A 23,856-nucleotide genomic window follows, 5' to 3' on the forward strand; every position below is an offset into this window, starting at 1 on the left:
TCGAGGCAAGCCTGGTCTACAAAGTGAGTTCCAGGACAGCCAGGGCTATACAGAGAAACCCTGTCTCGAAAAACTGGAAGAAAAAGAAAAGAAAAGAAAAGAAAAGGAAAGGAAAGAAAAGAAAAGAAAAGAAAAGAAAAGAAAAGAAAAGAAAATTAAAGAGATTAAGGAGATTAAATCCTTTCCTCCCTTCCCTCCCTCTTTTTTGGTACAGTCTCTCGACATTCCGGCTGGCCTTGAACTCTCATTGTAGCAGAGAATGACCTTGAATTTCTGCTCCCCTGCCTTCATTCCTGATTGCTAGGGTGATAAGTGTGCCACCACCCGTAGTTTACATCGTCCTAAGTCTCAAACCCAGGGTTCTCTGCATGCTAGGGTCACACTCTATCAATTGCACTATAGCCCCAGCCCTAGGTTCTTTTACTTGCCTGTTAGCTTTTTGTTTTCATTGTTTTTAAATTAAATATTTAGGTGACTATAAAGTACTAGGTTTCATTAAACTATGTTCTTATTTTTTCCTCTCACCCCTTGCCCCATTCCAAGCTAGTTAGCTTTCTTCCCTTCTGAGCCTCCCTTCTCTATTCCTATTCTGTGTTTTCTATTGTGTGATGGTTTGGATATGTTCAGATCAGGGAGTGGCACTATTAGAAGGTATGGCCCTATTGGAGTAGGTGTGTTACTGTGAGTGTGGGCTTTAAGACCCTAATCTTAGCTGCCTGGAAGCCTGTTTTCTGCTAGCAGCCTTTAGATGAAGATATTGAAATCTCAGTCCTGCACTATGCCTGCCTGGATGCTGCCATGCTCTCACCTTGATGATTATTAACTGAATCTCTGAACCTGTAAATCAGCCTGGATTAAATGTTGTCCTTATAAGAGTTGGCTTGGTCATGGAGTCTGCTCACAGCAGTAAAACCGTAAGATATATTGCCATTGCTTTCCCCCATGTCCCTTCAAATCTCTTCCTTCTCTCTCCTAATCCCCTTTGTAGTTTTGTGACCAGCATACATAGATAACATGTCCCCAGCATGCATATCATTCTGGACATAGGTTTCCTGTTTGAGAGAAACAGGCAGTCTTTGTGTTTTTTGTGTTTGGGTTATTTTACTTCACGATGTCCAGTCCCACCCATTTCCCAACAAATGTCATTTCACTTGTCTTTACAGCTATATGCAATTCCCTTGTGTATCTATGTCACATTTTCATTTTATTCTGAAACAAAGACAGATTTTGTTTATGAACAAATACATTTCCCAAAATTTTTTTTAAGTTATAGCATCTTGCACAGCTACTACCTATGTATGAAAAGGATGAGAGAGAGGTGTGAAGAGAAAGAGGGGCAGGAAAAGGAAGAAAAGAGAGAAGAAAAGGAAGCCTTGAAAGAAGGAAGGATGAAAAACTGGCAAAACTGAAAAGCTGGCATCGGACCTTCCAAGGGCTGACCATGTCACATATCCTTGGGCCTCAACTGCTTCACCTGAGCCTGCTTCAGAAAAAGCAGCTAGACCTGGAGGAGACATCCCTGGGAGGGGCTCCCAGGCCAACAGCCAGACAAACATTCAGAATTTTGGTGGGTAGGTCCAGTGTTTTCACAGCATGCGCTACACATGGCTTTCTGTGGCCTCTCAGAGGGGCATGAGTGAGACCATACCTAGCATAGTCTTCAAGAGCATGGTCTGGCCGGGCAGTAGTGGGGCACGCCTTTAATCCCAGCCCTTGAGAAGCAGAGGCAGGCAGATTTCTGAGTTCAAGGCCAGCCTGGTCTACAGAGTGAGTTCCAGGACAGCCAGGGCTATACAGAGAAACCCTGTCTCTGTAAAAACAAAACAAAACAAACAAACAAACAAAAAAAGAGAACATGGTCTGTACCTCCTTCTTACCTTTAGCCTCCGAAAGTCTGAGCTGTTCTTATACTACTGTGGCCAATGCATCCTCTTCTGGAATCTGCAGTTATGACATCGGAAGTTTGGAGAAGGCCAGAAGCTGCTCCTCAGGTTTTTCTGGCTTCTTGTGGAGACAGCCTGACTTTTCCCAGGGCTGGTTAAACCCAAACATGTTTTGTTTAGCTGCTTCTAGACCTGGGTTTGCTTGCTGGATGGCAGAACAAACTGCCAATCACAAGTTCTTGTTCAAGAAGAAGTAATTAAGAAACTCGAGGAAGAAATGGGTATACGGGTCTGGGCACTATCTTGCTGGCACTCAGAACATGTTCAAGATAGCTTCTACCAGGCAGCATTCAGAGCCCATCACTTCAGGTAGCAGAATGGGGGCCTGGAAGGTGTTTATGACCAGGAACCTATGCCTGAGCCTGCAATCAAGCCAGGAGTTGTAGTTGGGATGCCTCTTACCACTGAGCATCAAACAGTAGTTGAAGGCCTTTTCCTGCTTTGGCAGGAACAGTGGTAACTATTGGTAAATAGCCTATGTGGGGCCTGGTACCCAGGTTACTGAGCAAGCTACTTATTCAATTCTGCCCTGGTTTCCTTAAAAGAATACCAGGTTGCCTGCCTCATAATAGTGACTGAGATGTTGGGCCATATTCAGATCCCTGAGAATGGTCACATGATGGCTAGCGCAGGCTTCTGCTCAGATCTGCCCATAGAAACTTGACTTTAAGAAGCCTCAGCTTCTTAGGCTTCCCAGAATGCACATGGGGCAGGACATATCAATTAGGGTAGAGGTCTTCTTTCTCTTACCATGTACTGTGCAATGAGGGCCTGGCCTTCACTATCCAGTGTGGGAAGATCCTCTTTGGTGAACTCATTTGTGTTTCTGAAGCAATGGACATCCCTGTTCTGGATGGCAGACCGACCACTCAGGACTTCAGCAGCCACTGGAGCAGTGCAATCTTTACAGCTACTGCTGATATGGAAACAGGAGTCCCTGCTCGCAACAACAGCTAGGAATATTCACTGTTAGTATATCATTGGGCCCTCTGGTCTCCTGGAGACGGACAATATCAGCATCCAGTTTGTTCAAAATGTGTCTCAGGGCCATGGGTCAGTGGCTACTTTCCTGGAAACCCAACCCTTATATGAGCTTCATTGATGTTCCTGGTTATTACACATGACATTTAGCACAGGTGGATTGTCACAGGGAAGTTGACAAAGCTTCATACATCATAGCAGGACGTTTTTGGGTTTTTTGTTTGTTTGTTTGTTTTGTTTTTTTGAGACAGGGTTTCTCTGTGCAGTCCTGGCTGTCCTGGAACTCACTCTGTAGACCAGGCTGGTCTTGAACTCAGAAATCCACCTGCCTCTGCCTCCCAAGTGCAGGACTTCTTCTGTATTCTCCATTCATCTGTTGGTAGATATGTAAATAGCCATTTCCTGGCTATTTGGATAGTGGGATTCCTTTTCCTGACTTAAATTTTTATTTTAGGTCCAACACTAATTATAAACATGACTGAAGAAATTGATCTCATTTCTGTTTTTACTCTTAGTAGTGAATGAATGTACTTTGAACCAAGACATTTATTAACCAGGATTACAAAGCTACATTTCATAAAATTCTATATATACAGAACCTAAAACCAGGGAAGTGTTAGGGAAAATCATGCAGGAAGCTGTTACAACTTCCACTTAAGCCAAAAATTATGTTTCAGTGTTTTGTTTTGTTTTGTTCCAGTACAAAGAATGCATGTAACTCAGCAGTGCACTTGAAAAAAGACAAGTCCTTTTCAGTAGGTGAAAGAGCTATGGCAGAAAGCTCTTGAAACAGGTTTTATGTTGGAACCCATCTTTCATATTCCAATATATATGCATATATATATATATCCATCTCTGGCCCTTTAACTTTTTCAAAGGGCATACATGATAGAAGGCAAATGTAGCCTGTTCCACATATGAGTTTAGGTAGTGATTAAGTGTTTTGCAATAGTATTAATACCATAGCACTGGAACTGCCTATTCTTCTGAGTAGTGACCCTTCCTTTACCTGAAAATGTATAGACAAACTTTGCACCTGCTTTGTTTGGTGCTGGTATAGAGTACATACCTAATGCATTGTATAAACCAATAAAGCATAAAATGCAAACACAGAATGGATACTAGTTCAAGAAACTTTTGCTATGTAATGAATCACCTAAAAAGGCAGTGGTTTAAAACAACAGTGACACATTATTTTTCATGATTGTATATTGGCTCTAGGATGAAGTCGCATTTTTTGAGAGAATATCACTATGGCTGGGATAGTTAGGTGTCTCTTTCAATGTCTCTTTTCTTCCAGAATGAATAGGACCAGAATGTGTATGAATGCTATGCGGTGTATATGTGGGACACCACGCAGGTGCCTGGCTCCTGAGGAAGTCATAGAGGGCTTCATATTTGCTGGAACTGGAGTTATGGAGAGTTGGAAATCACCATGTAGGTCCTTAGACTCAAACTTGGGCTGTTTATTTACTGCAAGAGCAGTAAGTTCTCTTAACTAGCCATCTTTCTAGCCCCATTACATTTTAAAAGTTTTTTTTAAAAAAAGATGTGTGTGAGTGTGTATGCTGTGATTATGAGCTGCTTGGATGCTGGGAACAGAACTCAGGTCTTGTTAAAGCCATTTCTCCAGCAACCCTCACCAACATCCACCCCACCCAATTCTTTCTTAAAACTTAAACTAAATCTAGGGTGATATTACTTTGTTGGGACTACAAATTTGCTTAAAAACCAACAAAATCCATGGCAATCAAATATCTTAGTTATTAGAACATGCATTTAAAAGTTTCTACAAGCTGCTTCAAAAAGAATACAAGTGAACTTGATAATATAGTGTACTCATCCCACTATATCCAAAATACTATCAATGCCAACATAAAACCAATGTGAAACAGAAATTATAACATTTCTTATAAATTCTGGGAATGTAGTGTGTATTTTATTCACAGAACACACTTCATTTCAGTGCTCAGGAGCTAAAAGCAGCCAGTTGCTTCAGTACTAGACAGTGCACATGTAGACTGAACAATTGGAATGCAGGCAATCCTCTCTCCAGAGTAGGCATGCAGCCAGTATTTTTGAAAAGTGTATAAGAAAGATAAAGGGACTCTGCAAACCTTGAAGCAAAGTTTTCTATGTTCTACCGTTTTCTTTCTTTCTTTCTTTCTTTCTTTCTTTCTTTCTTTCTTTCTTTCTTTCTTTCTTTTGATTTTTTGAAACAGGGTTTCTCTGTGTAGCTTTGGCTGTCCTAGAATTCACTTTGTAGACCAGGCTGGTCTCGAACTCAGAAATCCACCTGCCTCTGCATCCCAAGTGCTGGGATTAAAGGCATGTGCCACCACACCTGGCTACCGTTTTCTTTAAAGTGTAGCTTTGGGGGGGTGGGGGTGGGGGGGACCGCACATCAGGAGACATGCCATTCCAGCATATCAAACCAGTGAGTGTAGGGCTTCCCGACTCCTAGGAAGCCTGAATCATCCGGGATGTTGACTCATCAGCCTGAGGTGAGTGAAAAATAGTGAACCAATTTTGCCTTCCAAGGCATCTATTTCAACGTTCCTTCCCCCTTCTCCCTTTCTGGTGACTCATTCTCCGTGCACTTTTAGAGTCCAGCAGAATGCAAGGCCGAAAGCATTCTAAACAGTGAGCCCAGAGCTCCGGGTAATCTAGCACAGCTGTTTTGCCTACCTCATTCCAGGCCTGCAGTCTAGAAAGGGAGGGAACTTGAAAGTGTCAAATAAATGTTTTGTTTTTCTTTCTCCTTTTGAGGTGGTGGTAGTTATGCGTTGGGACCATGTCTGAAAATAAGTCTTTTATCTAAAAAAATCCGTAAGACCTAATTCAGTCTTGTTAGTACCTTTCTCCACTTTTTTTTTTTTTTTTCCCTTTTCGGGGAGGAAACTTTCCACTCCTAGGTCCCCAGGATAACGCCCTTCCACAGGCTTCTTGGAAAACTCTCCAAATCCTGGGACCGCAGCCCGCCCCCTTTTGGTAGACTAAAATCCCGCTGTAGGCAAGGCCAAGTCCCCGCCCCATTCCCCAACTACACTAGGTGGGGGTGGATCCCAGCTCCAAACCCCGCCCTCCGAACGCCACCAAGGAAGTATGGCAGGCTCCGCCTGCACCCTATTTCTATTGGACAACCCCGTGATCCATCTTCTCTATCCCGCAGCCTATTGGCTCTCTGTCCCCCGCGCCAGCCAGCCCTCCCCTGCCGGGAAGGTGAGTCACGCCAAACTGGGCGGAGAGTCTGCCCTCCTCTCTCAGTTGCTCATCTGGGCGGCGGCGGCTGCTGCAACTGAGGACAGGGCGGGTGGCGCATCTCGAGCGCGGAGGCAGGAGGAGAAGTCTTATTGTTCCTGGAGCTGTCGCCTTTGCGGGTTCCTCGGCTTGGTTCGGCCAGCCCGGCCTCTGCCAGTCCTGCCCAACCCCCACAACCGCCCGCGGCTCTGAGGAGAAGTGGCCCGCGGCGGCAGTAGCTGCAGCATCATCGCCGACCATGGAAGACATAGACCAGTCGTCGCTGGTCTCCTCGTCCGCGGATAGCCCGCCCCGGCCCCCGCCCGCTTTCAAGTACCAGTTCGTGACGGAGCCCGAGGACGAGGAGGACGAGGAAGACGAGGAGGAGGAGGAGGACGACGAGGACCTGGAGGAATTGGAGGTGCTGGAGAGGAAGCCCGCAGCCGGGCTGTCCGCGGCTCCGGTGCCCCCCGCCGCCGCACCGCTGCTGGACTTCAGCAGCGACTCGGTGCCCCCCGCGCCCCGCGGGCCGCTGCCGGCCGCGCCCCCCACCGCCCCTGAGAGGCAGCCGTCCTGGGAACGCAGCCCCGCGGCGTCCGCGCCATCCCTGCCGCCCGCTGCCGCAGTCCTGCCCTCCAAGCTCCCGGAGGACGACGAGCCTCCAGCGCGGCCTCCGGCGCCAGCCGGCGCGAGCCCCCTAGCGGAGCCCGCCGCGCCCCCTTCCACGCCGGCCGCGCCCAAGCGCAGGGGCTCGGGCTCAGTGGGTGAGTGCTGCTGCGCGTTACGCCCCTCCCTCTTTTGTGTCTTGGCCCGGGGGAGGAGGGGACGGGCAGGGCTGCTCGGGACCCTAGGGCTTTGTCTACGAGTGGCAGGGTGATGGCGCCCCCGCTGGCGGGAGGCGGGCAGAAGGGTGGGGCGGCCTCGGAAGCCTGGGTGCCTTCATTGTTTGTCGGGGTTTCGGGGAGCACGTGCACCGCTGCCAAGTCGCTGGTTCCCATTCCAGCACGAAGTTCTCGCCTATCAGCAGCTAGGAGTGTGTTGAAGAACTAGGATGGTGGATTCCTTGGGCTGGGCTGGGCTGGGCTGGGCTGGGCTGGGCTGGGCTGGGCTTGGAGGTGGGAATGGGAAGGCTGTGGTGCCCTAATCCCTTTATTTAAAGGATGGGCGTTTGTCGACCACTCTACAGTTTTTTTATTTTTTAGGGCCTGCCTTCCTTCCTGCCGGGCGTCGGGGGATCCCCTTGCACTAATCCCCTGTTTCTTTCTCCCTTTATTGGTGGGGAACTGGCCGAGCTGCTAACGTCTATACAGTAACCCAACTGCGGTGAAGGGGGAGCGAGCGCCTCCAGTGGCGTGGTTCCAGGAGAAAAGGGAAGGAGAGACTTTTGGTGAAGTTCTGCCACCGCCCAGTTCATTTGTGTTTAATGTGGTGATTCCTACACCAGCCTGAGAAACGAGATCTGGGCATTTTGTTCCGATGGGGCATAGTTATCCAGGGCCTCAGTTGTGCTGTAAAAGAAATTGCCAAATTTAATGGCATCTCTTAGCCTTTAAATGCATCGAGATTGACTTGTAGAGAAAAGGCAAAATGGTTGACCTTAAAAAGGGGCAAACCTGTGGATTCCTGGTCAGGAATTAGTTGAACTTGTGGTAGATTTATCCTGAGACATAATGAAATGTTTTAGGGCAAATGTTCCTATATTAGTTAGAAGTTTTTATAAGTATATGATTTACATTGACAAAATGCATTGAATATTGTTTTATTGCCCTTTTTATTTTGGAAAGGGAAAAAAATCAAATTTTGTAAAGAACGAGAATGCATCTTAAGTAGTTTATTACTTTGGGACAAAGTGTCTTGCTAGCAAAAAGCCTTTTTTTTCTTTTTGTAAAGTAAGGTAAAAAATTAAATGGTATAACTGCCTGCTGGGAAATTTTCACAACATTCCAGATCTAGGAGGTTTTATTTTTTTAGAGAAATAATATCACCCCAGAGCTTGCAGTATCTTTTTTATTACAATTAACTCTCTTATAATGGGGATAATGAATCAATAGAAGTGATCCTGGGTAACAATTCATTATGGGCACACCAAAGGCACTATTCAAAAACAACTCCTACAGTAAAGAATTTAGATGAAGACTGCCTTGTCTTTTCATTTTTATTTTCCTTTCCTTTTTTTTGAGGGAAACTAAAGTAGAAAAAAATAAAGTATTAAAATTTTAAACTGGAAACAATGATTGGCCAAACTATACTTTTCATTTTTTCTACTTTCATAGAAACAAGATAAATAGTTTTGTCCTTTGAATATGGAGGGGACTCAGGCAGCATCAGCATTTTCTTGAAATACTGACAAATTTTAGAAGATTTAGAAATACTAACAAAGTTTAGAAGACAAAAGAGGAATGTTGTCTACCCAGGAATTTTGTACTCATTGTGTTTTTTGGAAGCTTTATTCCCTTTATTGAACACAACAACAGTGAGTTGTGGTTGTTGATATTTAACTCATCGCAATACATTAGATTTCTTAATGCACTGAAGAGTTTGGCTATTGGCTGGTCCCTATTATTGGTTATCTAGGACACTTTACAAAGTTCTGGGCTTCCAAGGTGTGGCAGTAAGCAAGACTCATGCTCTCCTCATGGGGATAATACACAAAATAAGCACACAAAAAAGTACTAAAAATGATGGTGTTATGAAACGATAACAGCTTGAAGGGATGAGAATAACTGAAACATGTGTACCCTTTTTTTTTCTTCTTAAAGATCTATTTATTTTATGTATATGAGTACACTGTAGCTGTCTTCAGACACATCAGAAGAGGGCATCAGATCCCATTGCAGATGGTTGTGAGCCACCATGTGGTTGCTGGGAATTGAACTCAGGATCTCTGGAAAAGCAGTCAGTGCTCTTAACCGCTGGGCCATCTCTCCAGCCCCATGAGGACCCTTTTCAAGGTTGCTTGATGATAGGAAAAAGAACTAAGGTTTGAGCTGCAGAGAAAAAATATATATATAAAGGAATTCCTAGGGCAAAGACCCTGAAGCAGGAGTGAGCTTGTTTATTAACTAAGATTATTAAGGAAAACTTATGCAGAGTCAGGTAGTTAGGAGCCTCTGGGGTCACGGTAATAAGTATGGCTTACAGAAATAGTATTTTAGGAATATGCTACTTGAATAATTACATTGTGATTTTGGAGCAAAAATGTAGTTTTGAAGGTTTATAGATGATTATAATAAAGACAAAGGTGAAAGCACTCTGTCCATGGTTAGAATAGACAAACTGGGAGAGGCTATATATAAACCCCTAGCAACTGTGTTTAACACTGCTATTTACATTAGTTTTTTTCCTTAACTCTGATATCCTTCAGTTAGTAAGTTATAGTTTTCCTGAATTGCAGTATCTCCATTGTAATGTATTGAGACCTGTACCTTTTACTTGATGACCATTTTTCTAGAAAGAATGGTTCATTTGTTCTAAGGAAACTTAGAGATTGATTTGAGGAAAGTGCAGACATCAGTTGACCATTTTTCTAGAAAGAATGGTTCATTTGTTCTAAGGAAACTTAGAGATTGATTTGAGGAAAGTGCAGACATCAGTTAAGATGACTAAGCTGATCTTTAGACACATTGGTAATGTGAATGAAAGTGTGTGATAGATTAACTGGAATTCTGAAGGGTATTAAGTCAAAATAAAGGAATCTGGATCTTATTATCATACTTTAATTCATAGTCTGCCGTGTCAAGCTGCTTTTATATCATGAAATCAAAATGGTTCTTCAAAAAAAAAAAAAAAAAAAGATTTGTGTACGTGCACAGGCCAGAAACAGGAGGGTATCTCTCTTGTTGAGTACAGATATGTTGGTATCCAGCTTGATAATGAGATTTTATGAGTTGGTTAGTCTGTTTTGTTTCGTTTCAAAAGAAAAAAGATTTATCAAGCTTCTGGTGATGGTGGTTTCAAGGCATGGCATCTGTCATCTACTTGGCCATGGTAAAAACCTTGTAGATAATGTCACAGTGGTGAGAGCCTGGACTAGAGGACCACAATTACATGGTGAGACAAGGAACCTGGGAGGAAGTAGGAACCAGTCTTGGCCTTTTATAACCATCATCTTGTGAGAACTCAGGTTCTAGTAGAACCTTTATTCTTCCTGGGATTACAACCCAGATTACAACCACTTCCCAGTAGGCTGTTCTCTTTTTGTCCCTGGGTATTGAATTGATGGCCTTGTGTTCTATAGTGAAGCCACTACTGACTGACTCACTTCTCCAACCTCTGCACTTTTAATATTAATGTAAGTTCTTTTATTTTGTGACTTGGGGTCTTTCTGCCACAGCTTATTGAATATCTGGAATTACAGGTTTGGGTATACAGGCCCACCTGTGGTCCCCACTTCTTAAAGATATGATTATCTATTGATGTAGACATGTGGGAGCCAAGCTCTGTATAGTATTTTTGAACAGTACTGAAGTAATGCCAAAAATACCTTTTCATCAGCTTTTCTAAGTTGTACTCTTGCAGATTGTACCTGTTGGAAGTGTCTTGACTATCTGTCTACAGTTCTGTGGAATGGCATTTATGTGTGTGTACCTTTTCCATTTTGTACCAAAGTGTCTGCAGAGGTCCGGGGGATATGGTTCAGTCGTAGAGCATTGCCTCAAGGATTCCAAGTCAGGGGTTTGATTTTTAGCATTGGAAAAAACACTGCTATCCACATGCCCCAACTGATCAAACAAACAAATAGATGCAGAGAATTCCACAGACATATAGCCCAGTAGTCCTCATCTCTGATTTCACTTTGTGAATTTCATTACTTTATGTTAAAAGAGGCTAAGTGGAAAGATTCCAGGAATAGCTCATTAGCTTTAAATTATATGTTGATCTGATTAGGGTGATAAATTATCCCTTTCCCAATGTATCCATGCTGTCTGTGTTGTACCTCCCATTTTGTCTCTTTGTTAGGAGAAAAACTAGTGACTTCAAATGAGCTTATATTTAAATGAGCATTAAAGTAATGAGATTGGCAAAGCTTTAAAATTACTTCCCTTGATTGAAACATGAAAATTTATCATAAGTGTATTTGTATATGGAAGAAAATCAGTTTATTTCGGGTTTATTTACTGTCCTTTCAAGAGTCCACTGTTATCTGGGCATATACCTCCTGGTTGATGGAGGAGAATCCGTGACCTTTATTTCACTTAATAATGACCCCAAAGTGCAAAAGTAGTTTATCTAAGCTTTATCATAGGTGTGTGGTATAGGCAAAGAGTATGTATGGAGTTTAATACTATTTCAATTGCAGGTGTCCTCTGGCAATAGTAAAAAAAAAAAAAAGGATCTCATGAATAAGAGAACTGCTGTATTTAATCTCTTCTGCTCTGGTAGTTATGTAGATTAGCCTTTCCTGTTACAAACAGTGTTGCTATGAACACCTTTAGGTATTATTTCCTTGGAGATGAATGCTGAAGGGTTCACTGTAGGGTTGTAGAATAAATCCATTCAGGTAAGATTTCTAGTTCAAAAGGAGCTTGTATACAACGTTGGGTGCTGACAAAGTGCCCTATAGAGCGGTGACACAGCTTATACTTCCAGCAACATTGTGTTAAAAGAACAAATTCTTTCTTAAGCCTTTATCAACACTACATTGGTAAACTGGTAAATAGTTTAGCAAGTAGTTATACTTTACATTTGTAAAAATTTCTATAGGCTTAGGTTGCTAAGATGTTTTGTTCTAATCATTGCTTTTGCCTACTTTGAGTTTTGATTTTTATGGCTGCAGGATCACTTGAGCTTATATCATGGGCTAGCTTAAGTTTTTTTTTTTTTTTAAACAAAATTATTTTATATGTATGGTTGTTAGGCCTGTGCTTGTCTGTGCACAACCGCATGCACAGAGGCCAGAAGAGGGCATGGGAGCCCTTAAAACTGGAGTTACAGACAATTGTGAGCTCCTGTGTGGTTGCTGGGAATCAAACTCCAGTCTTTTAAAAGCAGCCAGTGCTCATAACTGCTGAGCCATTTCTTCAGCCCAGGTGATCAGTTTTTTAGCATGTTTTTCTTGAATGGTTATTCGTATTCTGACCACAGAGTATACTTTTCTGTGCATTCATTTTTTAGTTAGATTTATCATTTCAAAAAATGATTTTTAGCCGGGTGTGGTGGCACATGCCTTTAATCCCGGCACTTGGGAGGCAGAGGCAGGCGAATTTCTGAGTTCGAGGCCAGCCTGGTCTACAGAATGAGTTCCAGGACAGCCAAGGCTATACAGAGAAACTCTGTCTCGAAAAACAAACAAACAAAAAAAAAAACCAAAAACCAAAACAAAACAAATTGTCATAAAAGTCATTGAAAGTCTTTAGAAAGGCCTTTTCTAATTTTTTTTTACTGTTAGTACATTTATGATTTTATTTTAATCTTTGTTTGCTGCTTAGTTCTGGAGTGTGAGGTTTAATATAATTTTCATGATTTAACTCCATTTATTACATACTCTGTCTGACCTACTGAAAATGGATATATCCTCTGTTCGGCATTGTTTATATATAAGTACAAAGTTGTTTTAATTACTAAAGGTTTTAAATAAAATACTTCATGATAGGTTTTTTTAAAAATCAGAATATTTATTTTTTCATCAGAATATTTATGTGTGTTTAATATTTTTTTTTACTGATTTTAAAAATTTATTAATCTGGATGCTTCTGTTAGAAATTAGTCAGGTTTATTTTATATATATATATATATATATATATATATATATATATATTTAAATTTATTTTTTGAGACAGGGTCTCTGTCCTGGACCTGGCTGGCCTTGAACTCTCAGAGATCTGGCTGCCTCTGCTTCCCAAATGCTGGGACCAAAGGCCTGTGTCACCATGTCTAGCTCAATTTTTAAGTCTTAATTTACCTTTTCCTTTTACAGGTAATATTTATTTAGTGTGTGCTAAAGCATCTTTGTCTACTCCAGAATTGCTGTTTTCATCTTGATGTTTAATAGTATTAGTTGCTATGTTTGTATTAAGCTCTATTTTGAAGTAAATTTTGCTTATGGGATATGGGGTGAGTTAGCTGGCAAGGAGACAAGATGTCTACCCAAAACAGAAAAGACTTACTATAGCTACTGACAGTAGTTTCAATATCAGCATTTTCTGCAGCTATGGTGGATTTTATTACAGGGGAGGACTTTTGAGCTGAGTGAAAATGACTTTTTAAAAAGATTTATTTATTTTATGTATATGAGCACACTGTAGCTGTACAGATGGTTGTGAGCCATCATGTGGTTGCTGGGAGTTGAAACCTCTGCTCACTCCAGCCCCCACTCACTCTGCCCAAAGGTTTATTATTATATGTAAGTGCACTGTAGCTGTCTTCAGACACACCGGAAGAGGGCATCAGATCTCATTATGGATGGTTGTGAGCTACCATGTGGTTGATGGGATTTGAACTCAGTACCTTCGGAAGAGCATCTCTCCAGCCCTGAAAATGAATTTTTTATACTGTAAAGCATGTATGATCTTTGTTGAGGAAGACACTGATGCTGTTTTCTAAGTCATATTCACCACAGGATAACCTTTGAAAAGGTACAAGCAAGGACAGTCAGTGTCCAGGCTTTCCACTCTTACAATGTATAAAATCCCAAAAAGCCCATAGAGAACTATTTCCTGACCCTGAATTAATGAACATGTCCCTTGATACAGGATAGAGATTTTGTGTATCTCTTGTTAGATTTGTGCCTAAGCATTTTATTGTTGTTACAAATGATACTTTTTTCCAAGCCAGGTGTAGTGGTGCATACCTTTGATCCTAGCACTCAGGAGGCAGAGGCTGGCAGATCTGAGTTCAAGGCCAGCCTCAGCTATATACTAAGTTTCAGGTGAGCCAGGACTACATAGCAAGTGTTTTTCCCCATATTTGTTCCTATTATATGGAAGTGCAGTTTGAGTTTTGTGTATTATCTTTGTATCTGTCTTACACTCTTGATAAGTTCACTTTCTTTCTAGAAATGTATATCCATTCTGGGTCCTAGTGATACATATATTTTGAGTATTTTTGTGTTAAATCTTCCAGCGTTGCCAAACCTTCACAGTATTCATTTAACTGATAGATTTGCCTAGTTTTTTTGCATGTGCAATGTAGTTTCCCTTGCCTTATTAGATACAATTTTTTAAATTCATCAATTATATTTTTGGTAGGTAAATCTTTAAAATGAATGTGTTAAAGAAGACAGTATTTGAGTTGTGGACATTGGTGAGATTGTAGTAAAAAATTGCAGTAATTAAAAACTAACATTTTAGTTTTACTTTGTAAAGTAATGGACTTTAAGTCATGTGATGTTTTTCTTGAACAGTCAATTCTGTCCATTTCACTGGGGGTAAAGGAAAACAAGCACTGAATATAGGGATAAAGTAAGTTAAAAGTCTGGCTATGTGACTTCGAGGTTTCATAGATGCGATATTCAGACACACTGGGAAGAATTAAGTTTGGCCAGCACAGAAGATACTGGAAGAACTGGGATGCATTGGGACCATTTTACAGAGGACCTTATTTTAGCCAAGGTTTGATTAAAAAATGAACAACTGGGAGGAGCTTTTAAATGTTTTTGACCACGAGAAGGGATGGACAGCTTTTTCTCTCTCCTCTCCTCTCCTCTCCTCTCCTCTCCTCCCTTCCCCTCTCCTCCCTTCCCCTCTCCTCCCCTCCCCTCCCCTCCCCTCCCCTCCTCTCTTTTTCTCCCTTTTTCTCCTCTTTTCTCCCTTTCTTCCTTAAGTAATATTAGTGTAATGGCAGTAGAGTGGAAGGACTTACCAGAAAAGTTGTGGCTTCCTCTTTAGCATATTTTAAAATAACATTTTCATATATAGTTGTCTTTATGTATATTTGGATATACTATGATATGTTATCTGCTCACAGTAGCACAAATGAAATTAATGATTTAAAATGTAAGGTTTTTAACTTTTTTGAGATCAGAGCTTGCTCCGGTTCTTCTGAGTGCTGGCATTGCAGACATACACACCATTGGTTAGCTTTTGTCTCATTCTGTAAAGTTTGGTGTTCTTAATAGTTCTCAGAAAAGAAGCCATTTTCCCCTTTTATAAGCTTAATCAGTGTATATGTCAACTTCCTCAGAAATGCAGAGTGTTACATCTTTTTATTTAAAATAGCCCCCTAATTATAGTCATTCATTTGCAAAAGTGAGGGTCTTTACAAAAAAATTACTAAGCTAACATCAACAGCTGTTTTTCAAAACAAGCGATACTTTTAGGCATTTTTAGACTAAAATTTGTTTCCCCTTCTGCACCAGTTTGAGATAGATGCTAATATGTTGTTTTATGAATGAGGGGCTGAGGAGGAAAGCTAGAAAATCACCCCCCAGGGCCACACATGGGCATAGAAGACCCGAGATTTGAATTCATATGTACCTGTTGCCCACCATTGCTTAAAGACCCAAAAGGCCTCCCCTCCTGCGAAGCATGTTTAAAATGACAAAACTTATTTTGTGATGAATGAATTTCAAGTTTAGATAATGAGGATTTTATTTTCTTTAAATTAATGATTTGAAATACTAACTTAAATGCCTTAGTTGGCTAAATGCCAAGTTTTTCTATGGGAAATATTCTGGTATTAGTTAAAAATAAGATATGTTTTTAAGAGGTTCTTGAAAAAGACTGGCACAATTTTAAGTTAGTTCATTTTGTGGCTAGTCTTAACAATAGCTTTTCAATCAGTGACTTCTAACTATATTGTGTAGAGGTACTATTTTGTTAAAAAAATAAAAAAACTTTCTTTTTAAATTGCTTCATCTAGTTGAATATGTTGGTTCTGCCTTTTGAGCCCAAATTTGCTTTTTCTTTTTCTTTCTTTTTTTTTTTTTTTTCCTTTTTTGATTCTTCAGCTGAGAGCAAGAGGATTTATTGTACACAAGATACACTTGACCACAAGTGAGATCAGAACTAGTCCAGAATGCCAAAGGCAGAGGGCCAGCGGGACTGTTTTGGTTGTGAGAAAGGCAGTCAGTTTCCTCGGTGATCTGGGCAAGGTGACATTCCAGGTCCACTGAGACTTATTACCGACAGCAGCCTGCAGTCTAACAACTGTACCTGGCTTTGAGCATCTTTTCTGTTCCTGTAGGCATTGTGGGTACACAAGCTAGTTTACTTGGACATCTGCCTCATCTTCTCTTGAGCTGTGTTTGAGCCTGAGTATTCTCCTCCTCTGCCACTTTGCTCTCATGGCACAAGAGTGTCGAGGAAGATGGTGCTAAGGCCAAGCACTCTTTTTTTAACAACAAACAAACAAACAAACAAACAGCCCTAAAACCTAATATCACTGTGATGGTTATCTTTGTTAACTTCACACCACCTATATTCACCCTGGAAGAGAGCTTTAGTGCAGAGCTGTCTATATATATTAAGTTGGTCTGTGTGTGTCTGTCCAGGATTGTCTTAGTTAATTGATGTGGAAGGACCTAATCCAGTGTAGGTTGTACCATTCCCTATGTAGAGGTCCCTGCAATTTCTAGGAGTAGAGAAATGGAATTGAGTCCAAGCAAGCATGCACATAATTTCTCTTTTGCTCTTGACTGGTTATGATGTGACTAGCTGTTCCTGCTGTGATTTCTCTACAATTATGGACTGGAATTGTAAGTTAAATGAATCCTTTCTCCCCCAAGTTGCTTTCAGTGAGGATGTTTTACTATATCAGCAGAAATGAAACTAGGAGAGTCACACATAACATTTAAGAAATATGTACATGTTGTACATACCGCAGAAAATTTCCTAAGTAACTGTTGGCTTTCTGGTTTGGGTGATGTTCTTTCCTACCTATTTCTTGTTTTACTGTTTTTGGTTGTGACTATGCTTGTGGTTTGTGACCAGTGTCTAACCAAACTGTTGAACCTGGTCTTGAACATGGGAATTCACGTGATTCTCCCTTTTCTTTCTTTCTTGTTTGTTTTTTGTTTTGTTTTTTTCAAGACAGGGTTTCTCTGTGTAGCCCTGGCTGTCCTGGAACTCACTTTGTAGACCAGGCTGGCCTCGAACTCAGAAATCCACTTGCCTCTGCCTCCCCAGTGCTGGGATTAAAGGCGTGTGCCACCACTGCCCGGCTGATTCTCCCTTTTCCAGTCTCATGAGTAGGTTGGGATTGTAGGCATGCACTGCCATGCCTGGGTTATGGAGACCTTTTTAAACATTTCAGCTTTTTTTTTTTTTCTCACCATCTATCTCATCTAAGGATGCTGTGACATTGTGCCTTGTGGGGATTTAGTCACAATTTATTTAGCATTATGAAATTACCTATCCCCTGTTGATTAAGGGGACTTGGAAGAGAAGTCCATTTTTTTTTTTTTTTTTTTTTTGTTAACTATATATATCTTTTACTCTGTGTTAATCAGCATTGTTTAGCTTGTATTTAGCTTGTATTTACTTGGTAGAAGTGTCTTTCCAAGTTTATTGGGTCATCTTTCCTGTTATGCTTTGAATTATTCCAAGTAGTCCTGTGCTGGAGTCTTTCCCTACTATATATAAAACAGAAGATTTTTTAGTTTTCTGAACGGGTACAAAAGATATTATATACAACGTTAACCCTGTAATGAATACTGTATTGTCTACTTGAGTTGACAGTACAAAATATAAGATGGGTAGCTAAAACAACAGACGTTTCTCACAATGCTAAAGATTGAGAAGATTCATTAGCTTGTCAGCAAGGTCGATTTTATTGTGAGACAACCTCTTGGTAGCTTGCTTTCTGTGCATATTCTCTGGTATCTCCTCTTGCGAGGGCAGTAATCACATTGAGTCAGAGCCTCATTTTCAGGACCTCATCTAACTCTGGTCACCTCCCCTAAGCTATATCTGGACATCTAATGTAGGAAGTTAAAAATTTAACCTGGGAATGTGGCCAGGGCACAAACATTGCTGTATTTTATGTAGGAAAGATTGGAGCTTAATTATAGGAGTGCCTCCCGTTAGTTGTGAAATTAGTTTTTGTTGTTGTTGGATTGTTTTTAATTTTTATATAAAGGGGAACTATTACCACCATTATGACAATAGGGTGGTATGTAAAGTAAATTGTAGGGTATAAAATACTTAAAACAAATGAGAAGGCAACCAATGATAATAAGAGTAGGGCTGCTTTTATTTTTGAGTGGCATTTGGACAGTGGCACATGACTTATCTTCAGTACTGTTCAGTACTGCCATGCACTGTAAGAGAAGAATATAAAAGAAAGTATGTAATTCTCAGAAAGTGCCCTTTTAAATGGAACATATGCTAGGAACAAATGATTACTTGAAATAGTTATTAATTTATCATATTTAATCTTTTATGATTAAAGATGGAGTAGGACAAGGTTTGGATACAGTATATTAAGTGATAATACTGTGTGGAAAATCACTTTGGTCAAAACTCAATATAAACATGCTGTATTGCCTCTCAAACAATGACTAACATTTAGTCATATTAGTTACTATTTCCTACTTCCTTTCTGCCTTACTAGCCATTTCTCTTAAAATGTGGTTAGCTCATTGTGAACTTCCCCTTGCTTAGTCTCTTGCTTTCACTCCTCCAGCCTGCTTGTATTTCTGCTGAGGTTGTATTCTGTTTGTTTTTCAGATGAGACCCTTTTTGCTCTTCCTGCTGCATCTGAGCCTGTGATACCCTCCTCTGCAGGCAAGTTCTTTCTGCCAGCCTTTCTTCTGTATTCTAACTCACTCTAATGTTAACTCAACAGAGTACTTTGCATTTACTAGAAATCAATGTTGGGCCAAGAATGTTGTTTTTACAAGAGAGACATGGTCAGGATTTGATTCATAATTGTAATTCATAAGGAATTCTTGGACTCTTGGTTTATATTTACATAATCATTCATTTTCTTCAAATAGTTTGCCTTTGTATAGCCACAGGCCTTTATGTAATGGAATACCTGTCTCATTGCCTTTGATAATCCAGTACCCTGTCTGGCCTGTGCAGCTGGGTACTCACTCATCAAATCTTACTTTCTCTTTAAACTATTTAGAAATAGCTTTTTCTAGTTAGTAACACCTGAAGTTTTCTCAGATTTGATTTATATCTCGCATAGTAGGTAACTGCCTCTGAAACTGCACATTATTCTTTTTTCTTTAGGTACTTTAATAACTGTATTTATAGGGTACAGTGTGATGATCCCATACATTATTCATTGTTGCCTGGTCAGGGTTAGCCGATTAGCATATCCATCATCTTAGATGTTTTTAATTACTTTGTAGTGATTTAGAGTCTTCACTTGGCTATAAACATTGTTAACTGTTGTACAGTAGCCATGTACTCTTTAAAATTGACAATAGTTCATATTTTCAGTAATGATCCAAGTCTGTATTTATTAACTAAATGCTATTCATATTCATTTAATAATAAATGTTTACTAACACTTTTATTAATATGTCATAATACTTGCATTAGCTCTGAGAACATTGGCATTCTCTAATTTTCCTTTCTATCCATGGCCACAGAAAAAATTATGGATTTGAAGGAGCAGCCAGGTAACACTGTTTCGTCTGGTCAAGAGGATTTCCCATCTGTCCTGTTTGAAACTGCTGCCTCTCTTCCTTCTCTATCTCCTCTCTCAACTGTTTCTTTTAAAGAACACGGATACCTTGGTAACTTATCAGCAGTGGCATCCACAGAAGGAACTATTGAAGAAACTTTAAATGAAGCTTCTAGAGAATTGCCAGAGAGGGCAACAAATCCATTTGTAAATAGAGAGTCAGCAGAGTTTTCAGTATTAGAATACTCAGAAATGGGATCATCTTTCAATGGCTCCCCAAAAGGAGAGTCAGCCATGTTAGTAGAAAACACTAAGGAAGAAGTAATTGTGAGGAGTAAAGACAAAGAGGATTTAGTTTGTAGTGCAGCCCTTCATAATCCACAAGAGTCACCTGCGACCCTTACTAAAGTGGTTAAAGAAGACGGAGTTATGTCTCCAGAAAAGACAATGGACATTTTTAATGAAATGAAAATGTCAGTGGTAGCACCTGTGAGGGAAGAGTATGCAGATTTTAAGCCATTTGAACAAGCATGGGAAGTGAAAGATACTTATGAGGGAAGTAGGGATGTGCTGGCTGCTAGAGCTAATATGGAAAGTAAAGTGGACAAAAAATGCTTTGAAGATAGCCTGGAGCAAAAAGGTCATGGGAAGGATAGTGAAAGCAGAAATGAGAATGCTTCTTTCCCCAGGACCCCAGAACTTGTGAAGGACGGCTCCAGAGCGTACATCACCTGTGATTCCTTTAGCTCAGCAACCGAGAGTACTGCAGCAAACATTTTCCCTGTGCTAGAAGATCACACTTCAGAAAACAAAACAGATGAAAAAAAAATAGAAGAAAGGAAGGCCCAAATTATAACAGAGAAGACTAGCCCCAAAACGTCAAATCCTTTCCTTGTAGCAATACATGATTCTGAGGCAGATTATGTCACAACAGATAATTTATCAAAGGTGACTGAGGCAGTAGTGGCAACCATGCCTGAAGGTCTAACGCCAGATTTAGTTCAGGAAGCATGTGAAAGTGAACTGAACGAAGCCACAGGTACAAAGATTGCTTATGAAACAAAAGTGGACTTGGTCCAGACATCAGAAGCTATACAAGAGTCAATTTACCCCACAGCACAGCTTTGCCCATCATTTGAGGAAGCTGAAGCAACTCCGTCACCAGTTTTGCCTGATATTGTTATGGAAGCGCCATTAAATTCTCTCCTTCCAAGCACTGGTGCTTCTGTAGCGCAGCCCAGTGCATCCCCACTAGAAGTACCGTCTCCAGTTAGTTATGACGGTATAAAGCTTGAGCCTGAAAATCCCCCACCATATGAAGAAGCCATGAGTGTAGCACTAAAAACATCGGACTCAAAGGAAGAAATTAAAGAGCCTGAAAGTTTTAATGCAGCTGCTCAGGAAGCAGAAGCTCCTTATATATCCATTGCATGTGATTTAATTAAAGAAACAAAGCTCTCCACTGAGCCAAGTCCAGAGTTCTCTAATTATTCAGAAATAGCAAAATTTGAGAAGTCGGTGCCTGATCACTGTGAGCTCGTGGATGATTCCTCACCCGAATCTGAACCAGTTGACTTATTTAGTGATGATTCAATTCCTGAAGTCCCACAAACACAAGAGGAGGCTGTGATGCTAATGAAGGAGAGTCTCACTGAAGTGTCTGAGACAGTAACACAACACAAACATAAGGAGAGACTTAGTGCTTCACCTCAGGAGGTAGGAAAGCCATATTTAGAGTCTTTTCAGCCCAATTTACATATTACAAAAGATGCTGCATCTAATGAAATTCCAACATTGACCAAAAAGGAGACAATTTCTTTGCAAATGGAAGAGTTTAATACTGCAATTTATTCCAATGATGACTTACTTTCTTCTAAGGAAGACAAAATGAAAGAAAGTGAAACATTTTCCGATTCATCTCCCATTGAGATAATAGATGAGTTTCCCACATTTGTCAGTGCTAAAGATGATTCTCCTAAGGAGTACACTGACCTAGAAGTATCCAACAAAAGTGAAATTGCTAATGTCCAGAGCGGGGCCAATTCGTTGCCTTGCTCAGAATTGCCCTGTGACCTTTCTTTCAAGAATACATATCCTAAAGATGAAGCACATGTCTCAGATGAATTCTCCAAAAGTAGGTCCAGTGTATCTAAGGTGCCCTTATTGCTTCCAAATGTTTCTGCTTTGGAATCTCAAATAGAAATGGGCAACATAGTTAAACCCAAAGTACTTACGAAAGAAGCAGAGGAAAAACTTCCTTCTGATACAGAGAAAGAGGACAGATCCCTGACAGCTGTATTGTCAGCAGAGCTGAATAAAACTTCAGGTAATAATCCATGCACCGTCTCACCAACTTCTTGGTTTACTATGGAATACAGATAACGTTTTGTGACATAACATTTATAATGTATCATGTCTACTGTGTCATGTTGATGAGAATCTTTTTTACTAGTTCAGTTTTAGTTCTGTGGGGCTGGAAAGATGGCTCAGTAGCTAAGAGCACTTGCTGATCTTTTACCCTCTACAAGACTTAATTAAGTTCGCTTCCCCATCACCGATGTGGTCTCTCACAATCGGCTATACCTCCAGCCCTAAGGGATCTGATGCCCTCTTTGACCTCTATGGGCAACAGACACATCTGATCCACATGCACACACACGTGCAGGTGAAACACTCATACACAAAAAATCTAAAATAGAGAATGATTAAGAAAAAAAGTTTGTTCTATCCAGGTAGTACAGTATAGTCTCAACTGCAATCAGGAGTTCAAAGTAAAAGGATTCTTGTGAATTTGTTGCAAAAACCAAGAATACAAAAGTTTTATGTTATTTCTTCCCACCTCACTTCTACTTAACACTCATCTTTACTGTAGGCTTTTCCATAGTTTTGCATCAATGAAACCAGGAAAAAATTAGTAAAATTATCTTTCATGATGCATTCTTTTCTTCAGTGTTTCCTGCTGCTGTGACAAGCAAGGGATATTAAAACAATATTTTCATATATGTTTATTTTTATCTTAGATATGATTTCATGACAAACTTGCAAAAGATGACCATTTCTGTTGCTTGCTTTTGGTATTTACATAAAATACATTATTTTTCTAGTGAGAGGTATGAGGCTAGAAATACTAAGTATAGATTTTTTTAAAGAAAGTAATTACTGAAACATGCTATCAATTTATGAAAAGCTCTGTTTATGTATTTTTAAGTGTGGGAGTGCTCTGTCTGCATGTATACCTACATGCCAGAAGAGGGCATCAGATCCCTTTATAGATGGCCTTAAGCCACCATGTGGTTGCTGAGAATTGAACTTAGGTCCTCTGGAAGAGCCTCCAGTGGCCAGTGTTCTTAACCACTGAGCCATCTCACCAGCCCTCATTTATACTTTTGACTCAACATTTGCTATGCTTGTTTTGAATGCTTTTTTTTAAACTTGGCATTCTGTTAGCTGTGTTTTCTAGTAGCAGTTATGTTGTATTTACTTACATATTAGAGACAGCTAGCATCAGATGAGTATAGAAATTAATTCTGTTACAAGAGGAGAGTCTGAATATTCAGATAATGAATCCGGCATCATCCTCCTGTTGGGAGGATATGGAGAGAAGTACCAAGATTCTGGGTGCCTGTCATGTGTGCAAGTTAGCAACATGAGAAACAAAGGTGGGGGCACATGAGAAAATAAAATGGGTTTGGGAGAAGATTAATTTAATTTGAATATATTAGTATTGAGACTATTAATTGAGTATTGAGAATTATTAATGCCATATCTAAGAAACTTTGAAACAACTTGTCTGGCTATTACATGCATAATTTGCCATGAACTTGGAGCTAAAAATTAAAGCCACAGATAGGAACAAGGGAAAATCAGAATGCAAAGATAAATGGGCAACACGTTAAGAGCTAAGGATTGAAAAAGGAGGGAAGTAAGTACGTGCAACCAAGACGCAGACAGACTCAATTTTGATAACAGAACAAGAACAAGAAGGAAAAATGTTAGCCAGCAGAGGAATGGAATATGGAATCGAAGAGGAGATTCTCCTCCCCACTCACTTTAGGAGAATCAGTTAATAGGTGCTAATAGTTAATAGTTAAAATGTACATAGATGCCAGGGTAAACTCTAGAGTTTAAGTGAAGGGGTTGGCTTTGTAGCGGAAGAAAGAATACTGCATGTAGTGGG

At 40.4% G+C, this 23,856-nt stretch overlaps 1 protein-coding gene and 1 pseudogene across 4 annotated transcripts in view; one reads left to right on the forward strand and one right to left on the reverse strand.

Annotated features, from left to right (window-relative positions):
• On the reverse strand, positions 1,903 to 3,033 carry Gm12093 (predicted gene 12093; annotated as a pseudogene).
• Positions 6,133 to 23,856, forward strand: part of Rtn4 (reticulon 4) — a 51,517-nt gene continuing 33,793 nt past the window's right edge. Inside the window, exons 1-3 of one of the 4 annotated variants that reach the window (NM_194054.3) lie at positions 6,133 to 6,928; positions 18,770 to 18,826; positions 19,645 to 22,005. In NM_194054.3, the coding sequence (NP_918943.1) occupies positions 6,424 to 6,928; positions 18,770 to 18,826; positions 19,645 to 22,005 (2,923 nt within the window). In that variant the 5' untranslated portion in view covers positions 6,133 to 6,423. Of the gene's footprint in view, positions 6,929 to 7,008; positions 7,198 to 18,769; positions 18,827 to 19,644; positions 22,006 to 23,856 lie in introns of those variants that run through there. The other 3 variants (NM_194051.3, NM_194053.3, NM_194052.3) reach the window with 3 other exon arrangements.

The sequence above is a fragment of the Mus musculus genome, chromosome 11 (genome assembly GCF_000001635.26).
Source record: "Mus musculus strain C57BL/6J chromosome 11, GRCm38.p6 C57BL/6J".
NCBI lineage: Eukaryota > Metazoa > Chordata > Mammalia > Rodentia > Muridae > Mus > Mus musculus.